The sequence below is a fragment of the Ornithorhynchus anatinus genome, chromosome 13 (assembly GCF_004115215.2).
Source record: "Ornithorhynchus anatinus isolate Pmale09 chromosome 13, mOrnAna1.pri.v4, whole genome shotgun sequence".
Lineage (NCBI taxonomy): Eukaryota > Metazoa > Chordata > Mammalia > Monotremata > Ornithorhynchidae > Ornithorhynchus > Ornithorhynchus anatinus.
In genome coordinates, this window is record NC_041740.1 from 30,082,022 (window position 1) to 30,103,765 (window position 21,744).

Consider the following 21,744-nt stretch of genomic DNA (forward strand, 5'->3'; position numbering starts at 1 on the left):
ATTCTGTTTTGTACAAGATATTCTACAATATATGAGTGAAATCATACTTGGAAAATATGGCCCTCATTTTCCTGGTGTGAAATTGAGGAACATGTACTATAAAGGGCATTTCCTATATTCATTAAAATATAAAAGTGATGGGCGTGTACACAGCATCTTTGCCTCAGTGTACTGATGTTCAAATTGGGGAGGAATAGAGATTCATCAGTGGGCCTAGGGGACAGCAGGCAGAGGATAAAGGGCAAGGAGTTTGTACAATGCTCACGAAGTAAAGAAGTAATACATGAAGCCATCCCTAGCCAATTTTAAAATTGGGGGGGAATCATCTCCTATTCTAGTTATTTCAGTGTCTTAGGTAGAGGTGGCTCAGTGTTATGTTCACATCTTGGGTGTGTGTGGGAAGATGATGTTTACGCTTCAGTTAAATTGTTCTGCCTTTCAGGGTTTATGGTAAGTGCAAAGAAAGATACTGAGGTTCTAATCCCTGTCAGAATCTCCAAGATGAGTCAGCTGCAGCAGTTAGGATAGAAACCCATTCAGGAAAAGCATCAAAGCACTAAAGTGTGAGATTCACTTCAGTGCCTGAGACTTGATCTTTCCTATGCTGCAGCTACTACTTTAGAGCATTTCTAAACCAATTGATTTTTCAATTTTGTGCCCGAAATTAAAAGGCTTTTGGGTTTAAACTGTGGCATTCACGATACTCCATTTCAAGGTCATTTGATCCATTGATCAAAGCTGGAAATTGCTAGTCTAGTCTCTTTAGGTCTAGTACAGCCATCAGAGAGTACACCATGAGAGTGGAAGGATAATTTCTGATTGTCCAGACCTCACCATCTTCCTGAAGTTCACCATCACTGGCATCCAGTGTTCCAGACCACCCATTCTTCTGCTACAGCTGAGGAAGCATGTGGAGGCAAGGACAGATTTATGCTTGAGGAATGGCAAATGTTAAACTGAAGAACTGCCATAGCATGGCATAATGGATAGAGCGTGGGTCTGGGAGTCAGAAGGTCATGGGTTCTAACCCTGGTTCCACCACTTGTCTGCTGTGTGACCTTGGGCAAGTCACTTCGCTTCTCTGGATCTGAGTTATCTCTCCTGTAAAATGGAGATTGAGACTGTGAGCCCTACATGGGACAGGAACTGTGTCCAACCTGATTAACTTGTATCTACCTTGGAGCTTAGGATGGTGTTTAGCACATAGTAAGTGCTTAACAAATACCACAATTCAATTCCCCATTACCCACCGATATATCAAACTGATCCTTTTTTAAAAAAATTGCTTTGGCTCAGGTATTTCTTTTTATTTGCAATGGACATTTACTCTTGACTGCTTGGGATGGCACAGTCAATGTCTTAACAAACATTTTTAAATTCATTCCTTCATTAGATTTTTAAACTCATCCAGGACAGAAACCTTGCCTAATCCCTACACCAAAGTCCATAATTGCATAGTGCCTAGCAGAGTGGAAACTCAAAAAATACCCAGTGGTGATGAAATCTGATGAGCTACCGAGAACACACTTATTTAATACCAGACTCAAATTTGGATTCTTCATGCTCCTTGAACCTCTGTGTTGAATTTTTCATCTAGCCTTTTCGGAAAGGATTACTTGACTCTAATAGTCTGTTATAGGTCTGCTGTTCAACTTCCTTATTTAAACGGATTGTGAAGGCATGATTTAAGTCACCTTATTGAAGAAATCCTACAAGATAACAATTTAACAGGTCTGCAACCTTTAATTACTTGACTCTAATGATACATATCTAAACCTCATAGAGTTATGTTGTAATCTGAGATTGTCTAAGCATTTTAACCTAAAAGTAGTCATTGTCCCAAGGTAGCTATTAGCATTTTCCATATGACTTTCATTATAGGGCACTTTACATTAATGGAATTCACTTGCCTTGTTTGTGATTATGCAGCTCTAAGGAGTGATCCAGCATCTCTAACTCACTATGTGTTTCAGGTCACTGTGTATTAATGAGTTTAAATACTTGTAATTAAGAAAAGATTTGATATCCAGCTAAAAGTTTTATAATTTTCACAAAGGGATCCATAGTTTTCATTAAAAAAGAGGACATGTAACTATGAAGTCTGAGCTAAAGCATGATGAGCCATATTTTCAATGGAGGTCGTATCTCACTGCAATGGGTAAAATTCCCAGTTCTGTCTATGTGACTTTAGGCAAGTCCTGTAGTAATAATAATAATAATAATAGTAATTATTATGGTATTTGTTAAGTGCTAAATATATGCCAAGCACTTATCTAAGCGCTGGGATAGTTACAGGGTAATTTGATTATCCCATGTGGGGCTCACAGTCTTAATCACCATTTTATAGATGAGGTAACTGAGGCACCGAGAAGTTAAGCAGCTTGCCCAAGGTCACACAGCAGATAAATGGTGGAGTTGGGATTAGAACCTATGTCGTCTGAATTCCAAGCCCATGCTCTTTCCACTAAGCCATGCTTCTTCTCTAACTCCTCAGTTTCCTCATCTATAAAAAGGGGTTTTACTACCAGTTCTCCTTTTAGACTGTGAGTACTCCGTGGGACAGGAACAGTATCTAATCTGATTGTCTTAAATTTACTCCAGTGCTTAGCACACACATTTCATTATCATCATTATTATAATAATTAACAAAAGTGGGTAAACCCAATCTCGACATCGTATATAATTTTATATCAGAGAACCTAAAGTTTCACCACCACCCAATGACTGAGTAAATGACCAACGTTGCAAATGTACCCAACATTCAATTCAGTTGCCATCCCTGTTCCTTCTGGCTAGAATGAGGGTTAGGCTAAATCCCAGGGTACAGAGGAGAAAGGCAGATCAAGTTAAGAGAAGCAGTGTGGCTTAGTGGCAAGAGCACAGGCTTGGGAGGCAGAGGGTGTGGGTTCTAATGTCACCTCTGCCACTTGTCTGCTGTGTGACCTCAGGCAAACCACTAAGAGAAGCAGCATGGCTCAGTGGAAAGAGCCCAGGCTTGAGAGTCAGAGGTCATGGGTTCGAATCCCAGATCTGCCACTTGTCAGCTGTGTGACTGTGGGCAAGTCACTTCACTTCTCTGGGCCTCAGTTCCCTCATCTGTCAAATGGTGATTAACTGTGGGCCTCACGTGGGACAACCTGATTACCCTGTGTCTACCCCGGCGCTTAGAACAGTGCTCTGCACATAGTAAGTGCTTAACAAATACCAACGTTATTATTATTCTCTGTGCCTCAGTTACCTCTTCTATAAAATGGGGATTAAGAAAGTGAGCCCCACGTGGGACAACCTGATTATCTTGTATCTACTCCAGCACTTAGAACAGTGTTTGGAACATAGTAAGTGATTGATGAATATGATGATTATTCATTATTAATTAATTATTTACTACTTAAAGGTCACAGTTGTAGTGAATTCAGCCTGGAAAGTGTGGGGCTAGTGATGGGACCAAGGGAGGAGAGGAAGGATGAATTAACTGCTAAAATAGAAAACCTTCCTACTCCTCTCTCTTTGGATGGATATCAAATTGCTCATATATCCTCTGGTGCCCAACACTCGTTAAATTTTGGTTCATTTCCACTCCAGTCAAGTGAGTTTTCCCATGAGAGAAGCAGCGTGGCGCAGTGGAAAGAGCACGGGCTTTGGAGTCAGGGCTCGTGAGTTCGAATCCCAGCTCTGCCGCTTGTTGGCTGTGTGACTGTGGGCAAGTCACTTAACTTCTCTGTGCTTCAGTTCCCTCATCTGTAAAATGGGGATGAAGACTGTGAGCCCCACGTGGGACAACCTGATTCCCCTGTGTCTGCCCCAGCGCTTAGAACAGTGCTCTGCACATAGTAAGCGCTTAACAAATACCAACATTATTATTATTATTATTATGATCCCAATTCTGGGCCATCGTATGTTATTTCTTCCAACCAGTGTATCCTCTCAAATTTTTCCAAAAAACCATAACCTGGCCCTCTTTCACTACATTCTAAACCCATCCTTTCTATTGAACTTCTCACACTTTAACTGCAGTCATTCCATTCCCATCAGCATTACCCTTAACATTTGTCAAATAACTTGGGGAAGCTGTAGTTGATTATGTAATATGATGCATAGTGTGATTTATGTGGTATTGTGTGTATCTGTCTTATCTTCCCCCCAAAAGATGTTAAGTTTTTAAAACTTTTTTTAATGATATTTGTTAAGCACTTACCTATGTTCTAGGAACTGTACTAAGCTCTGGGGTGGATACAAATCAGTTGATCATATTAACTGAGTGCTTAGGTTGTGCAGAGCACTGGACTAAGTACTTGGGAGAGTACAACCAAACAAACATATTCCTTGCCCACAGTGATAATCAGGTTGGACAGAGTCCAGGTCCCACATGGGGTTCAGTTTTAGTCCCCACTTTCCAGAAGACTTTGACACAGAGAAGTTAAGTGACTTGCCCATGGTCACACAGCTGGGATTAGAACCCAGATTTTCTTTCCACTATTCCACACTGCTTCTTGACTTCCTTAAGTCCAGGAGTGGGTCTGGTCGAGAAGCAGCATGGCTTAGTGGAAAGAGCATGGGCTTAGAAGTCAGAGGTCATGGGTTCTCATCCCGGCTCCACCACATTTCATCTGTGTGTCTTTGGGCAAGTCACTTAACTTCTCTGTGCCTCAGTTACCTCATCTGTAAAATGGGGATTAATACTGTGAGTCCCAAGTGTGATGACCTAGAAAAGTGCTTGGCACATTGTAAGTACTTAACAAAAAACATTATTATTTTTATTATTATTATTCTCAAACAATGCTAAGAATAATTATGATTTTGAGGATGGAGAGGGATAGCTCATGCCATTATACTGATTATTCTGAATGCAGGAGAATACACAGCCATCCCTTTTTCCTCTGGAGCAAAGAAATTTTAGACTCCAAACTCTGCCAAAGACATTCAGACTGGGAAAAGACTAGCAACCAGTTTGAATATGGCTGGATCACTAAGCCATATGTCTCTGGTTCATCCCTGAATTTCTATCTTTACCCTTGCATGGAACTACATAAAGCAGTGCACGGTGGGAAGGGTACTTACTGCATTGGTAAGGGTGGGAAACATTCTTTCTTCTGTGTTCTTTTTCCCCTTATCAGCTTTACCACCAGATACTCCTGCTACACAATCTGGCTGATTGTTACTGAAATACATCTGATTGAAATAAGAATGATTTTAAAAAAATCAACCAGTAGGCAAAGAATTTTTTTTTGTTTTAATTGGAAATCTTATCTGTGTCTTCTGTACCATCCGTTGTTGATCCTGATGGATATAATAGGCATCATCACTATGTTACTGTGTGAAAGGACTGTGGAAATTTTAGTGGGTTTGTAATGTTGAAAAACATATCCGCAAAATTGCATTTAACTATTTTTTCTCTTAAAATATTGAAGCTGTATAAAAAGTCACTGCTGTAGTTATTAAAAGACCAACAGGTTGCAATTGTGATCTTGAAAAATTACTCTGTCAATAGACAGTGCCCTACATTATAGTTCTACCATGAAAAAATTGACCAAGATGAGCTGGCCACTTAAAAAAGCAACAACACAGAGGTAGGACATTTATAGTATTTTGATGCAGATTTAATTGTGAATTTTATTGGGAGCATGTTTTAAAATATCATTCCACCTCATTATTTATCATCCTAATGAGGCAGTCAGTGTGAGAGTAAATCTAATTAATCCAAAATTTGTAATTATTGTTTGGGAAAAAGGAAATTTACTTTTGGAGTGCCTTATTGAAGACAAGAAAAGAACTTAGGAGCCCTCTTGCAAAATTTGTCAAAAGCTATGAGTAAATCAAGTCTATGTTCACTCTTGTGGATGTACTTTGTTTCAGTTCAGGAACAGAACTAAGATGTGGTGAAGACAAGCTCAGCTAATCAAGGATTCTAGAGAAAGGATAGTCCAGATACATAGAATTTAACGTACTGGCATCAAGCTGTCACTAATAGAGCTGAGTTGAGCATGCTGAAAATCGGGCACTAAGTATATCTTTGTGCAGCCAATGCTCACTTGATAATCTGAATATATAGCCAAAGAAACAAGCCAAGTCAAAATGAGTTTTGTATTCCCAAATCACAAATTTTAGTTAACTCCGTATTCCATGTTTAGAAGTTACCAGCTAGCAACAGTCAATAATTAGATCAAGTATCACAAGCAGTAGTTCCAATAACAGTAAGCGCTTATGGTACTTTGCACACAGTAAGCGTTCAGTAAATATGATTGAGTGAATGAATTATCAAATGTTTAACACGTATGGTGGGTTTTGTGCTCAAGGAACAATGAAATTTAAAGCATGGGAAGTTATTCTAATTTTTCATCGATGCTGTTTGAAATGTCTAATTGTTAATCTGTGTCATCTTTGGCCAGCTGATATCTTGATGGAGAAAGATGAAAGATCTTTATGTGTTATTTTAGCCAAAACAGAATTTTCTTTTACCCCAGGGGAATTTTAATTTAAAAGCCTATATAATAGGATGCAGTCAGTTCTTACAATGCTCCTTTTTATTACTATCTATCTTTTTTATATTAGCATGTACTATTTTTACTGCTTATGCCTTCTGCTTGTCTCATTTACCTCAGTTCACTTTAAACTCCCACTTCCTTATCCTGTCAAGATGTCTGCTGCTGATCATCACATAACTCCTTAATATTTTATTGTCCTTTGCTCTTCACTTCTTAAGAATGGAGTTAGCTTCCAAAAAGGAGGAGGCATTATGCTTTATGAAGTGAAGCTATGGGACTGAGAAAATCTCCTGATTTGGGAATTGAAAAGCAGTGTAATCCAAGTTTCAAAAAGTGGTCAAATATAGAATCTCTCAAGTCAAGTCTGCTCCAAGAAAGTGGAGGGGAGACTTGAGGAAGCCCCCTCATTTTTCATGTTTTTAAGAAAACATCTCTGTAACTTAGGAAGCACTATGGTGCAAGGGAAAGAACAAAGGATTAAGAGCCGGAAGACTCAGGTTCTAAGCCTGGCTTCGAACACTTGCCTGTTTCGTGACCATGGGCAAGTCGCTTAACCTCCCTCTGCCTCAGTTTTGTCATCTGTAAAATGGAGATAAAATACTTATTCTCTCTCCCTTTTTGTCTGTGAGCACCATGTAGCGCAGAGACTATGCCCAATCTGAATATCTTGTTCCTACCTCAGACTTTAACAGAGTACCTAGCACATAGTAAGTGCTTAATGAATATTACCATTATTATTACTTGCTTATTTCATACAAAATGCTTTTTCAGGTCTGAATTATCTGGATAATTTCTTCAATTTCCCAATGTAGACTTGGACCAGTTTTTTTAAATAAAAATGAAAAAGTGTGATTTCTTAAAATGGGAATAGTGACAAGATAAACTGGCTATAAGGGGGATTTTTGGTGCTGTCCCACTGGCATTTTCTTTACTACGGTACTCAGTACACAGTAAGTGCTTAATAAATATTGTTACTATTCCTAGGTCACTAGGCTGGGCATATTTCTGAACTGAAATATGAAAGCTTATTGCAACTGCACAAATCACATAAAATAAACAACAAACATGAATTTATTGAAAAAATGTATTTTCCTATCTCAAATCTGCCCCGCCTCCTTCTTGATTTTGATGTTCATTGACATCACAGTTTATTTTTTCTTTAATTGTTTCTTATAAAAGATCACTAAAGGGACAGGCAGGTATGCAAACAGATTTCCTCCAGGTACTTTCTGCAGCATCTCTTTCCTTTTGATTTTTAATGCTAGCTGATTATTTCCAGCAACTCCTTATTTCCTGAACTGGCTACATAAACCCCTTTAATGTGTCTTGTCTGTCTTCACATCCTAGCAACTGTTCCAGAACATAAAATGGGCTTTAAAATATCTCCCTCACTGAAGTGTGGTGAATCACTTGGGGTTCTAAAATTAGGGTACATTTCTCAAAAAGAATAGAAAAGAGTGAAGTCGTGCTGGTTCAAATGTTTTCGTTTAGTTATTGTTCAGAGAGAATTAACCTGTAGGGATACCCTATAAGGTAAAGAGGAGTCTGCTTGATTGCTTGGATAATTGGATAATTGTGTGAGAAGGAGTGTGACTTAATGGTCAGAGCATGGGCCTGGGAGTCAGAAGGACCTGGGTTCTCTAACCCCTGCTTTGGCACTTGCCTGCTATCTGTCCTTGGAAAGTCACTTAACTTCTCTCTGCCTCAGTTACCTCAACTGTAAAATGGGGACTGAGACTGTGAACCCCAAGTGGGACATGGACTATGTCCAACCTGATTACCTTTATCTACCCTAGTGCCCGGCACGTAGTAAGAGCCTAACACATACCATTAAAAAACAAAACAAATAAACCAAAATTTGATTCATAGGTAGTTCTTTGACTCAAGGTAGTCACAAAACTATTCAAAAGAGCCAAAGTAGTTAATTTCCATATAGAGCAAAAATGCATTCAAATGATATTTTTCTTCATGAGGTCATATTATCTAGGGGATCCATTGGCTGTGGGATTCTTGAATTAAAAGATCTTTGTTTCTGATCTCTCCTTCTCTGCAGTATATCTTCTTCCTCTCCTTATGCTTTGTGTCAACTTTATATTAGCCTTATGCCTGTTCATTAAGTGTGTTTTTCAGTGGATGTTGCTTTTTTTCTTTTCCTCTTTTATGTGACTCCAGAGAGATAAAAGGATTCGGTCATTCTTGTCCATTGTATGCCAGAGGTGTGTGGATGAAGCTTTTGCATACACTCTCCATTCATACTGGACTAGTGTTTTCAATTTAATTTCTGTGATAAGACTTGATAAGTGTTGAGCTCTCCAACTACTATAATCTTCAGAAAACACTGTTGAGTTCTGCTTTTACAGAGTAATGTACTAGGTGCATGGAAAGTAATTCATAGAAGTAAACACTGTAGTCCCTGCATTTGAGAGGTTTACAATCTAAGACCCAGTTCTTGCTATTGAGAGGTTTCCAGGCTAAGAAGAAGCTTGGAGTGAAAATGTGCCTGATTTACCACACAATAATACATACGTGGCAATCCATTTGGGATGATTTGGTCTGGGGAAAAGAATTGGAGTCTTAAGTGAAAAAAGCTTTTCTTCTAGGGCTCAAGAGGCTAATGTGAGAGAGGACAATTATTGGATGCTAGCCAAATGCAGTGCCATCAAAATGTTGAAGTTGCAACATAATTGGCAAGGAATCAGACAACATCCTTAATAAGGCCCTTTAAAGGGCCACAACCATGAAATTGATATTACAACAGACTGGAGGGGATAGAGCTGTAATGGCGCTCATATTGTCAGCATCAATGTTAATCAGCATTAGCTTTTGTGATCTTCCCAAATCAGGGTCCTCTGACAGGATCAGTACAGGATTGTCCCTTATTTCACTGACTTCCCGAAGTGGATGCACACCTATCTCAGAGGAGGAGTGGGAAAGCCAGCCTGAATCAACCGTTCTGTAGTCCCAGCACTTAACATTATGATGATATAATTCATAGTCCTGTTTACTCAGGAGAAACGTAGTGCTCAGGGGGCAGTAATTGTTACCACAAAAAACCCCACCAAGGCACTGAAAAATCACTGGGACCTGCTCAATGTCCCAGAGTCATCAGTCGACCAAAAGACAGAGGCATGTACTACTCAATTTAGTTGAAGTTGCTTCCAGCAACAGAGGTGTCCAGTTAAATCAGAATGACAGACTGAAAAATAAAAATTTAATGAAAATCAAAGAGCCAGCCTCCATGTTTTGATTTCTGACAATTCAAAAGTTAATTTCATTTTCTCCATGTAAATGTACAAATTATGAATTTCAAAGCTGTACTCAGACATAATTACTGACTTTTATTTCTGTCAGACATAGATTCCAAATTACTGAAGTATAATAGTGAAATATGCAAGTATAGAATTCATTGTGCCAAATGACAGATGAAAGCCTATGAAGTTCAATTGTCTAAGCAATGATTAAAGCATGACCCTTGCCATAAATACATTTTTTTTCCTCAAATACATTTATCCAGCTGCTATTTTAAAGACTTGAAGATAAGAGATCGCATTTTAATAAAATATAAATTTTTAATTAAGTACATAAAACCTTCACTATATCGCTATTGTATGCTCTCTGGGAAGCCCTAAGTGATGTAGCTGTGACTAACTAACATCGTCACCTATTATCACCTAAACACTTCAACACTCTTCCACCTCACAGGTGACAATCTTACCACGATGCATATCTCCAAAGACCCTGAACTTGGCATTATCTTTGATTCCTTCCTTTCATTCAATCTCCGTAAGCATTCTGTGAATACTGTCGATTCTTTTTCCTCCATTATAGTTCCAGGTTCTGCCCTATCCATGCCATCTGTCATGACACTGGGCCAAGCACTTGTCATATTCTGGTTGGGCTACTTCATCAACCTCATCAATGATCTCTGTGTTTCCAACCTTCCATCTCCAGTCCATTCTTCACTCTGCTACCCGGATCATTTTTCTAAAACATTGTTCAGCCCACCTCTCTCCATCCATGCCTCGAAAATCTCCAATGGCAGCCCATTCCTCTTCACAGCAAGCAAAAACTTATGACCATTGACTTTAAGGCACTCAATCACTTCTTGTCATATTATGCATCCATTCTCCTTTCAATCACCTCAAGATAGCCTACTCACTAGGCTTCATTCTCATTTCCCTCACTTTTTACCTCTTTCTAACACCCTTCCTTTGGCCTGGAACTCCCTTCTCCTTTGAGTCCCCCCAACCACAGCTTTCCCCATTTTCAAAGCCTTTCTGAAATTACTTCTTCTCCCAGAAGCGTTTCCTGATTAATTTATATTCCCCTCAGATTATATATCTCCCCACTCCACCGAGAATACCATTTTTCTTAATGTTACCCTTTCAACTACTCATTACCTACTGAAATCTGTATTAAAATAATGGAAGTCATTACTACCTAAATAAAAATCATATCCAAGTAACCGTTACTCAGAAATAAAACCAGAATTATTTTAAGGATGACAAAACTCACAGAAGTGATATTTGATCAGTATTGATGAGCTGTACCAACTGCATGCAGACAGGAAAAGCAAATATGTTACACATAGTAAAATCCTGTAACTCTGTTTGACAGATTACTGCTTGTGCACAGAATATACCCAAACTGAGAAGCAGTGTGGCTTATGGAAAGAGAACCTGGGAGTCGGGCAACCTGGGTTCTAATCCTGGTTCTGCCAATTGCCTGCTGTGGGGCCTTTGGCAAGTCACTTATCTGTGCCTCAACTGTAAAATGGGGATTAAATCACACTCCCTCAATTTACACTGTGAGCCCCATGTGAGACAGGGACTCTGTCCAGTCTGATAATACTTAGATGTACCCCAGCACTTAGAACAATGCTTGACACACAATAAGCGCCTAACAAATACCAAGTAAGAAGACTGTAAGTAGCCTTTTTCTATGAAGAGGGCAAATTGAACAGAATTAATAGTAATGCCACACTGTGTAGGTAGTAAAACATTTACATCTAATTATTTCATAACTTTGGGAAGGACTATTATAGCATTATTGTAAGCAGCAGCAAAAACAACAAAGTACCCTGGTGAACATCCTACTGAGAGAGGCGATTTTTTTGTTCATATTCCTTTGAGAGTTTCCCAGCTTTAGATCCAGGAACCAACATTACTGAAGAGTCTTAGCCACTGCCATCCTTGGTTCTTAGTCCAATAGGGTCGGGTACTTGACAATTATGAGGGACAGATTATTAAACAAAATTAGCCTCGGGTCTAAGTATACTAATTCTGTCATTTATTTGCTGTGGAAAATTGCATCTTCCTCTTGGCTTCGCAGTGAAAACTGGGGAGATAATAGCTGAAAGATGTTGATAATATCAATAATGTGAGTTGGTATTTTTAACCACTCAATCTCCAAGGGCTCCTTCCCCTCTGCCTTCAAACATGCCCACGTCTCCCCCATCCTAAAAAAACCTGCTCTTGACCCCACTCCCCCCTCCAGTTATCGTCCTATCTCCCTACTACCCTTCCTTTCCAAAATCCTAGAACGAGTCATCTACAATCGATGCCTAGAATTCCTTAACTCCCATTCTCTCCTAGACCCCCTCCAATCTGGCTTCCGTCCCCTCCACTCTACCGAGACTGCTCTCTCTAAGGTCACCCGTGACCTCCTTCTTGCCAAATCCAATGGCTCCTACTCCATTCTGATCCTCCTTGACCTCTCTGCTGCCTTTGACACTGTCGACCATCCCCTCCTCCTCCATACCTTATCTCACCTTGGCTTCACGGACTCTGTCCTCTCCTGGTTCTCCTCTTACCTCTCTGGCCGATCATTCTCGGTCTCCTACGCTGGAGCCTCCTCCCCCTCCCATCCTTTAACTGTTGGAGTTCCTCAAGGGTCAGTTCTTGGCCCTCTTCTGTTCTCCATTTACACTCACTCCCTCGGTGAACTCATCCACTCTCACGGCTTTGACTACCATCTCTACGCAGATGACACGCAGATCTACATCTCCGCCCCTGTCCTCTCCCCCTCCCTTCAGGCTCGCATCTCCTTCTGCCTCCGGGACGTCTCCACCTGGATGTCGGCCCGCCACCTAAAACTCAACATGAGCAAGACTGATCTCCTCATCTTCCCTCCCAAACCCGGTCCTCTCCCAGACTTCTCTATCACCGTGGATGGCACGACCATCCTTCCCGTCCCGCAGGCCCGCAATCTCGGTGTCATCCTTGACTCGTCCCTCTCGTTCACCCCACACATCCTATCCGTTACCAAGACCTGCCAGTTTCACCTCTACAATATCGCCAAGATCCACCCTTTCCTCTCCACCCAAACGGCTACCTTACTATTACGGGCTCTCGTTATATCCCGGCTAGACTACTGTGTCAGCCTTCTCTCTGACCTCCCTTCCTCCTCTCTCGCCCCGCTCCGGTCTATTCTTCACTCCGCTGCCCGGCTCATCTTCCTGCAGAAACGATCTGGGCATGTCACTCCCCTTCTTAAACAACTCCAGTGGTTGCCTATCGACCTCCGCTCCAAACAAAAACTCCTCACTCTAGGCTTCAAGGCTCTCCATCACCTTGCCCCTTCCTACCTCTCCTCCCTTCTCTCTTTTTACCGCCCACCCCGCACGCTCCGCTCCTCTGCCGCCCACCTCCTCACCGTCCCTCGGTCTCGCCTATCCCGCCGTCGACCCCTGGGTCACGTCCTCCCGCGGTCCTGGAACGCCCTCCCTCCTCACCTCCGCCAAACTGATTCTCTTTCCCTCTTCAAAACCTTACTTAAAAATCACCTCCTCCAAGAGGCGTTCCCAGACTGAGCTCCTCTTCCCCCTCTACTCCCTCTGCCATCCCCCCTTTACCTCTCCGCAGCTAAAGCCTCATTTTCCCCTTTTCCCTCTGCTCCTCCACCTCTCCCTTCCCATCCCCACAGCACTGTACTCGTCCGCTCAACTGTATATATTTTCGTTACCCTATTTATTTTGTTAATGAATTGTACATCGCCTTGATTCTATTTAGTTGCCATTGTTTTTACGAGATGTTCTTCCCCTTGACGCTGTTTAGTGCCATTGTTCTTGTCTGTCCGTCTCCCCCGATCAGACCGTAAGCCCGTCAAACGGCAGGGACCGTCTCTATCTGTTGCCGACTTGTTCATCCCAAGCGCTTAGTACAGTGCTCTGCACATAGTAAGCGCTCAATAAATACTATTGAATGAATGAATGAAAGTTGTCTCTTTTCAGGAAACCATTTATGGGCTCCTGGGAAAATGAACTACATTTTTCTCTGAAAATAACGAATGGTCATCTAGGATTTAAAGCGGTAGAATTTTAGCTTTCTTAACCACAGAAAATGGGGACTGACTTCAGTCCTGACCTCATTTTGAGTGTCCTTGTCTTGACATCTGATGTTCAAATCTCTCATAGGCATTCTGAAGAAACTGATGAATGTGGCATCTGAGGGAAATCTAATTGCTTTGTAGACCTTTAGTTCACTCCGAAGTTTAATGACATGGTGAATTCCTAGTTTCCCTAAAGGCCCACGGACTTTTTTTTTGGATGTGATTTTATATTTCCTGATTATCAGTGCATCACTTAAAGACCCACTGGCTCAGGAGCAGAATTTAGCACTGAGTTTGAACTTTGAGAACCCATTGTAAATGCTCCTTGTATTTAAGTTTTCCTCAATGCAAGCTGGTACATGATCTTGATCTTTATTATCTGACTGTGATTCCTTAACATTGCTTTGAGCCTGCCAAACAATTTATAATCTGTTTCAAGTTCTTTTTGTGTGTACATTGTACCCAAACATCAACAAACATTACTTTCTGACTGTCTCAGTGTCTGGGAAGATTTAGCTTCTCACTCCGAGAGAATCAAAAGTTTTTCCTAACCTTAGTCCTTTGTTGAAGTTTTAGGGGCCTCTCTGGAAATCACACTGAAGAAGATTGGATCTGATATGCTGCCTTGCATTACCTCTTCCAAAATGGCACCAGATCTGAACAGACACTAGTTCCTTTAAACATAATTGGTTAAGACATTATGAGCTAGGATTAAGACCTTGGAAAATAAATCTGCTGATGCAATCAAAACTGTTGCTCTCTCTTTCCCTCACAGGTGTTTTCCATAATAGGTATATAGGTCCTGATGGTGGCAGAAAAGCTCTAAAGCTTCAGGGTAAATACAAAAGCCAACAGATGATCATTTAAGAATTTGGAGAACGTTAGAAGCATTAAGCCAATTATGAAACTGGCTAGAAATTGCTTTACAGAAGGCAGGAGACACAAGGAAGAGTTACAAGAAACTAATGACTCATTGGGTTGTTAGTCTCCCTGCAGTTTGAGTCTGGAATCTCTTGAATCAATCAATCCATGTTTACTGAGCACTTACTGTGTGCAGAGCACTATACTAAGCACTTGGAAGAGTACAGTATAACAGATATGGTAGACGTGTTCCCTGATCACAAGGAGCTTTCTGTCTAGAGGGGGAGATAGTCATTAAAATAAATTATGAATGTGTACATAGTGCTGTGGGAGGGAGGGTAGGGTGAATATCAAGTGCTTAGAGGGTACAAATTCAATTACAAAGATATATGTAATATGGTCATCATCCCATGTCAACTTAACAACCAGTTTCTTTCTCCTTTATAACTTGACACCTCCAGAATAATTTTCTTCACCCCAGATCATAACATCCCAAGCATCACCTCAGCCATTATCAATCAATCAGTGGCATTTCTTGAACCCATACTGTGTGCAGAGCACTGAACTAAGTGCTTGGGAGAGTACCTGATCCCTGTTTACAAAGAGCTAGACTCCAGAGAGGGAGAAAGACATTGAAATTAATTATAGATAGGGGAAATGGTGGAGTATAAGGATGCATATGTCAGTGCTGTAGGGTTCAGGGTGAAGAGAATACAAGTGTTTAAAGGTCACAGATCCAAGTTCATAGACAGCACAGAAGGGAGATTGAATAGGAGAAATCTTAATAGAGGAAGGCCTCTTGAAGGAGATGTGATTTCAGGATGGCTTTGCAATCTGTCAAATATGAAGTGGGAAGAAATTCAAAGACAGAGGGAGAACATGGATAAGGGAGTTGGAGGCAAGATCAACTTGGAGTGAAAAGGTTTAACACGTACATACAAATGATTTTCTGTACTCTATGAAATATCTACTAATTTCATGTCCCACTTGTGCATTCTTTCCCAGTGCTTAGTAAGGTGCTCTACTCAAAACGGATGCTTAATAAATGCTATTGCTATTACCCATTTATCCAACTTTCTGTTTTCTTATTAATTCCTCTTTCTAAATTATTTTGTGACTCTCCCTCATTAGAACCTAAGATCCTTGAGTATGAGGCTTGTGTCCTTTCTCTATTTTATTCTCCCAAGTCCTTAAGACAGAGTTCTGCAGGCAGTATATGCTCACTAAACACTACTGATCAATTGACTGATTGATCAGGAGGAGAAACATAATGGTCAAAACAAAGAACTGTCCTAGTTTTGCCTTAAATTAGAATTGAATGCGAGTTCAGTCTTTTTTAGGCTTTTAATCAAGTTTTTTTTTTCCTTCAATGTCAAGATTCCTATTTGCATCTGTCATTGAGTGTCACAGAATTAACTGGAGCAAGGAGTTGTGAAATACTTGAAGAACAACTTTTCAAAGTTAGTGAAGGAATTAACTTTGGGGCTGTGATGTTTGGTATTTTCAGTGTAGAGAAGTTAAAAAAAAATATAATGAATGAAAGTACCTTTAATCTGGATGTGGAGAATATATAAAATTATTTTAATATAATGAGGGTCTTTTAGTCCTTTAATGACATATTCTAGTGCTGTTTTTGCACTTATTTTTTCTCTTTGTGTGGTGTGCAACATTTTATCAGTTTATTAAACTTTCCTTAAATATGACATTTAGAGTTTAAAGAGTTCAGTGCCTGTAAAAATAGAAAACCTACTTCAAGCATAAGGGCCCTGACAAATTGTGTTGCATTGCATTTTCTAACTGGTCATAAAGGTGCTGGGGTAGTAAATGATGGGGTTTATAGGGTTAATTCTTTATTGTTCATCTCTGTGCTTTTCTGTCCTTTGAGCATGCAGGCATCCTCTCATATGTATAACATGTCACTTTGGTATCTGTGATCACATCCAGAGATTCCCTTCAAAATTTTTCTGCTCTCCTTTTCAACAGATGTGAATTTTGGAGGGTATTTCTTTCTACTATAAATCTAAAAGTCTATTCAGGTTCAAAAGACTGACCAAACATTCCACCAGAATGGTGGTGAAAGGCTTCAATTCAAAACAAAAGTTTGCTGAAGCTTCAGCCTTGAATCATTCTTTCTGCAATATTTCCTCATTTAATTGAACATAGATGTTATGATTTTGTGTTTACGTGAGTGTGTGTATCCAATGCGAATGAGTAAATGACCACATGCCAGTTACCTATCTGCAATACACTGTCAAAAGATAGTTTTGGCATATGATGAAGAAATGATTGACACATATCTTCCAGACTGTGAGCCCATTGTTGGGCAGGGATTGTCTCAACTTGTTGCTGAATTGTAATTTCCAAGCACTTAGTATAGTACTCTGCACACAATAAGCACTCAATAAATGACTGAATGAATGAATGAATATCTTAAGGAATGGGAGCTAATTCATATGTCTACCAATTCCCAAATGGATCCCGGAAGACTGAAAATCTGTTTAATGCAGCAAACAGTGACATGCAGTATATGGTCATAAGATAATCACTAATTGCTGAGAATGGATTTTGGAACAAAGTATTAAATGGTGTAAAAACTTCCATTAGACAACAACATGAGATTATTCCTGCCAATGTCATAACATTAAGGTGAGGTTCATTTATGCAATCTTATTTATTGAGCATTTACTATGTGCAAAGCATTTGGGAATGTACACTATAATAATGGACAGACACAATCCCTACCCACAATGAGCTGACAGTCTAGAGGTGGTGACAGACATAAATATAAATAATAAAGCTATATATAATATATATACCATATATGTATATATGTGTTTGCTATGGGGTTGGGAGGGAGAATGAATGAAGGGAGCAAGTCAGGGTGATGTAGAAGGGAATGGGAAAAGAGGAAAGGAAGACTTTGTCAGGGAAGGCTTCTTGGAGAAGATATGCCTTCAATAAGGCTTTGAAGTGGGGAAGAGCAATTATTTGATATGAGGAGGGAGGGCATTCCAGGCCAGAGGTAGGATGTGGGCAAGAGGTCAGCAGCCAGGTAGACGAGATCGAGGTACAGTGAGAAGGTTAGCATGACAGGAATGAAGTGTGTAGGCTGAGTTGTAATAGGAGAGTAGCAAGGTGAGGTAGGAAGGGGCAAGGTGATTAAGTACTTTAAAGTCAATGGTGAGGAATTTTTGTTTTATGCGAGAGTGAATGGGTAACCACGAAGTTTCTTGAGGAATGAGATATGATTTTAAAAATAAAAAGACATATTTGTAGGAGGGGAAACCATATCCAGACTGCTAAGTCATTACTCAAGGGATCAGTTAATTTTCCCTTCAAGATGCAAATCCTATTCTGAAATGATGAAGGGTACCCTTATTCACTTCAACAATGATGTCTTTATTTTTGTGGCAATCTGCCATCTTGAATGTCAGATTCACAAGGTGATTTTCTAATAACTGTGCTTCAGAGATCAAGGCACCAAAAAATAAAAACAACTATGCATTATGAAGAAACAGTGCCACATCAAAAAAAAACACCATGGTTGAAGTAGAACACCACAGATATCTGCATTTTATATTTAAATATCCTCAAAAGCCATGTTGAGAAGGAAAAGAGCAAACTATCTTTGGTTTGCTTTTCACTGTAATATATGCATCTCCTATTTGGAAGAATTAGTATTGAATGTTCATGGCGATACTACTATCACCCCAAAATATTAAATATATTTATAAAATCTATCAATCCACAAATGTCCCTAGAATCAGTCAATAATGGCAATATATAGCATCTCCATATATAATATATATATATCTTTTATAAGTTTTCTAACTTCTAAGTATTAACCTTGAAAACTCAGGATACTCAGCATGAGTGATTTGTGGTAGCTTCTTAAAGTCAACTTGCAATCATCTGTAATTGTATCCTCCTTTGAAGTTGGAAGTGGTAGGGTTACTGTGTTTTTTTGCTTTTTTTTATTTGTTTTTGTGTATTTTGGAAAACATTTTATTAACTGAGAGCTTGCACTCTCCTTTTTACCTTTTCCCACACTGTGGTACCCTGACCCTTAGACAAAATCTTTTTATAGCCTTCATCAATCTGGGGCTGCTTTCGCTGTCATCCAGTTTGGTCCTTTGGTTGCTTCCCCAGTCTTTCCCATCTGTGGTTCAAAATAGCCTTCACTATGTTGTATTATCTGTTGGGTTGGCTTATCCCTTTATTTCTCATCACCATTAGGTGGTTAACCCAAATTAGTAGGAATCATATTCCCAAAACAAAGTCCTCCCTTCCTTGTTCATTTCTCTTTGATACCAGAGAAAAATAATATATATAAAAGCATTACCATCCATTATTATACTTGTATTTGAACACCTTCAGAATGCCCTTATTGCATTTTAATGTATTATTTCCTACAGCACTCTTAGCTTGAAACAGTGCCTTAAAGTTAATTGGGTTTAAGCTTCTCCCTTTCTCTATTAATCAACTTTTTAAGTATTTTGCTTGGTTTGAATAGACTTAGTACAATTCATTTTAATTTAGCACTAGATAATGGCAGCTCTAAAGCATTCATAATGACAGATCTCTAGTTTAATCTTGGGCTAAGATGCCTTTAAAGTGACAGATAACACTTTGAAAATTAACAGATTTACAAATATATCAGAAAATACTGAGTGCAAATTTCACTTGGTACATATTTAAATTGCTATTTAGCAACTATTTTCACAGTATGTTTTCACACATTTTTGATATCATTTTAATCATTTCTTTGGCATCTGGGGATACATTCCTATACTTCAAACTATTCCCTGTGGAAAGCTGTACATGGATTCACTTTACACTCTAATTCCATGAAATCAATTAAGATCACTAATCAGAGTACAGCTCTAAAAAAGAAACTTTACTAAAATGTTACTAAAATACTTTGAATACAATGAAAACCGTTAGTGTAAATTATTTCAGGATTCCCCTTAAGGTGTATACCACCAAATCAAGGCAGAAATTTAGCAGTTGAAGATGAGAAAGTCTAGACATCCAATTTGAATACCGTCTGCCTCATAATTAATCATCTAGACTGTCACAAATTCCTCAGGTAATTTCACAATCCTCTGCTTTGATTCCTCAGAGGGACCACCTCGTAGACAATTCTGAGATGTGGTTTTGTTGATGATGACAGGTTTATGTATGAATTATAGAATAACTTCAGGTCTGGAAAATTGAGCTGGAATTTCTCCCAGGGACAGGACCTGTTTTTTGAGGAAAATTCCTTACTCTACCTGCTTTCTCCTATTGGAAGGTAGCAGTCACTATCAGAACAGTCTATTCCCAGTACCTCTCAGACCGTAGTCTCCACTTCTGATTTTAGGCCAAGGGAAGAGGGACAGAAACTGGAAGGGTAATGATGAATGCTCACATAACTGAACTCAGTTCAGTGTCAGAAACCTTTCCAGGAACTTGCTGGAGTTGGTTATTAAATTAAAATCAACCTGCTCCTCTTGCTGAAATTCCTCCAGAAGGGAACAGAGGAATTAGGAACAGTGTAATTTTCTCTTTCTTACCACTAAAGAAATAAACAAAGTGAAAAATTTAGGGCTTTCCGAGCCAGAAAAAATAATGAGCTCTTAGGTGAAATGTGAGATCTGAGAAATACTGTATGCATGTATGGCATCCAGTCTTAATCCTCAGAAAGAAGAAAGTGGCTGAGGTGACAGACGCTACTGACTGAGCATGGAAGTGGAGGGGAGAGCTGGCAAGTCAAAAGAAAATGGAGACAACAGAATGCAGAGAGCTTGCTGGCATCTGCTCTAAATACAAAAAGGAACTGACTCCATAATCCAGGGGAAAAACAAATGTTAGTTTTCTTTCTTTCTCTTTCTTTTCCTCCTGCTCTTGGCTGTTGGTGGCTAAGGATTTCATTCTGTTCACATTCACAAATTAGAAAATAATGTCAACATCTGAATTAGAAACAGGTTCCACAATACAACAATCCAGCAACTAAATGAGCTGCAGAAATTAGTAATGAGCCATTTGAATAGGAAGGGATCAGGGCCAAACATCAATTTTTTTGTTTGTTTTTTGTTTTTTTCAAATCCAGCTTTACCTCAGGATGGCGTCCAATTTCAATGTAGGTGCAAATTGGATGAAAGGCCCCTGTTCCACAGGCATACAAGTGCGTTTGGTTGTAAGCCTTAAGCACCTTGATGAAATTAGCACATTCTCTCTGTAAGAAAAAAAAATGAAACAGTGAATTCTAGCAGTTAGCATGACTAATGTATCCTCCAGTGAGTTTGGTAAGCTTTACTTTCTTAAACAGATTTTTTTCATCTGTAGACTTTTCACAGCATTTGTAAGGCGTGTTTATTATTCAGCAGACCGTGACTATTTTACCCAAGGTCTAATTGTTCGGCAGGCAAGGGTGCTTAACTTTAAAATACCCATCTCTGGCTTAATAGAGGCACTTCTTTCTTATTTTGGCAAATACACAACATCACCACCATTTTGGAATTTTTGTAGAAGACATAAAGACCTACCAAATAGTGACCTCATTATTCTCAGTCTAAGTGGCCCAAGGGAGGAAGTTATTCATTGGATTATGAACCCCATGTGGGACAGAGACAGCATCCAATCTGATTATAGCGTATTTACCCAGTCTTTAATACAGTGCTTGATACATAGCAAGCACTTAATAAGTACCATAATTATTAAGTGTTATGAAACATTATTTTAAATGGGACAGATTAGAGGCGGGCCACCTAAACCCCCCTAAGTGGCCTTGCATCTCTGACCCCTTAACATGATAGGCCAAGAGCCTTTCATCTAAACCTTGTCTGTTTCATGAGAATAGAGAAATGTTACCCCAGGATACCAAAAATGACCACTGCATTTATTACCAATCAATCATATGATTAAATGCATACTGTGGGCCCTGCAGTGTACTAAACTGTTTGGAGAGTACAGTGTAAGAGGTTTGGTAGACATATTCCCTATCCACTAGGAGCTTACATTCTCTGGCAGAACCGATGAAAAAGGCCTTGTGAGGATAAGTGATTTGTCACCCAGCAGGCCTGGATCAGAG

The 21,744-nt window shown here is 39.5% G+C and overlaps 1 protein-coding gene across 4 annotated transcripts in view; it reads right to left on the reverse strand.

The window, feature by feature from the left end:
* Positions 1-21,744, reverse strand: part of SEMA3A (semaphorin 3A) — a 266,016-nt gene that overhangs the window by 96,122 nt on the left and 148,150 nt on the right. For 3 of the 4 annotated variants that reach the window (XM_039913932.1, XM_029077341.2, XM_029077342.2), the window contains 2 exons: positions 20,770-20,889; positions 5,059-5,169 (listed from right to left, as the gene is read on the reverse strand). In XM_039913932.1, the coding sequence (XP_039769866.1) occupies positions 5,059-5,169; positions 20,770-20,889 (231 nt within the window). The remainder of the gene's footprint in view (positions 1-5,058; positions 5,170-20,769; positions 20,890-21,744) is intronic. The other variant, XM_029077340.2, reaches the window with a different exon arrangement.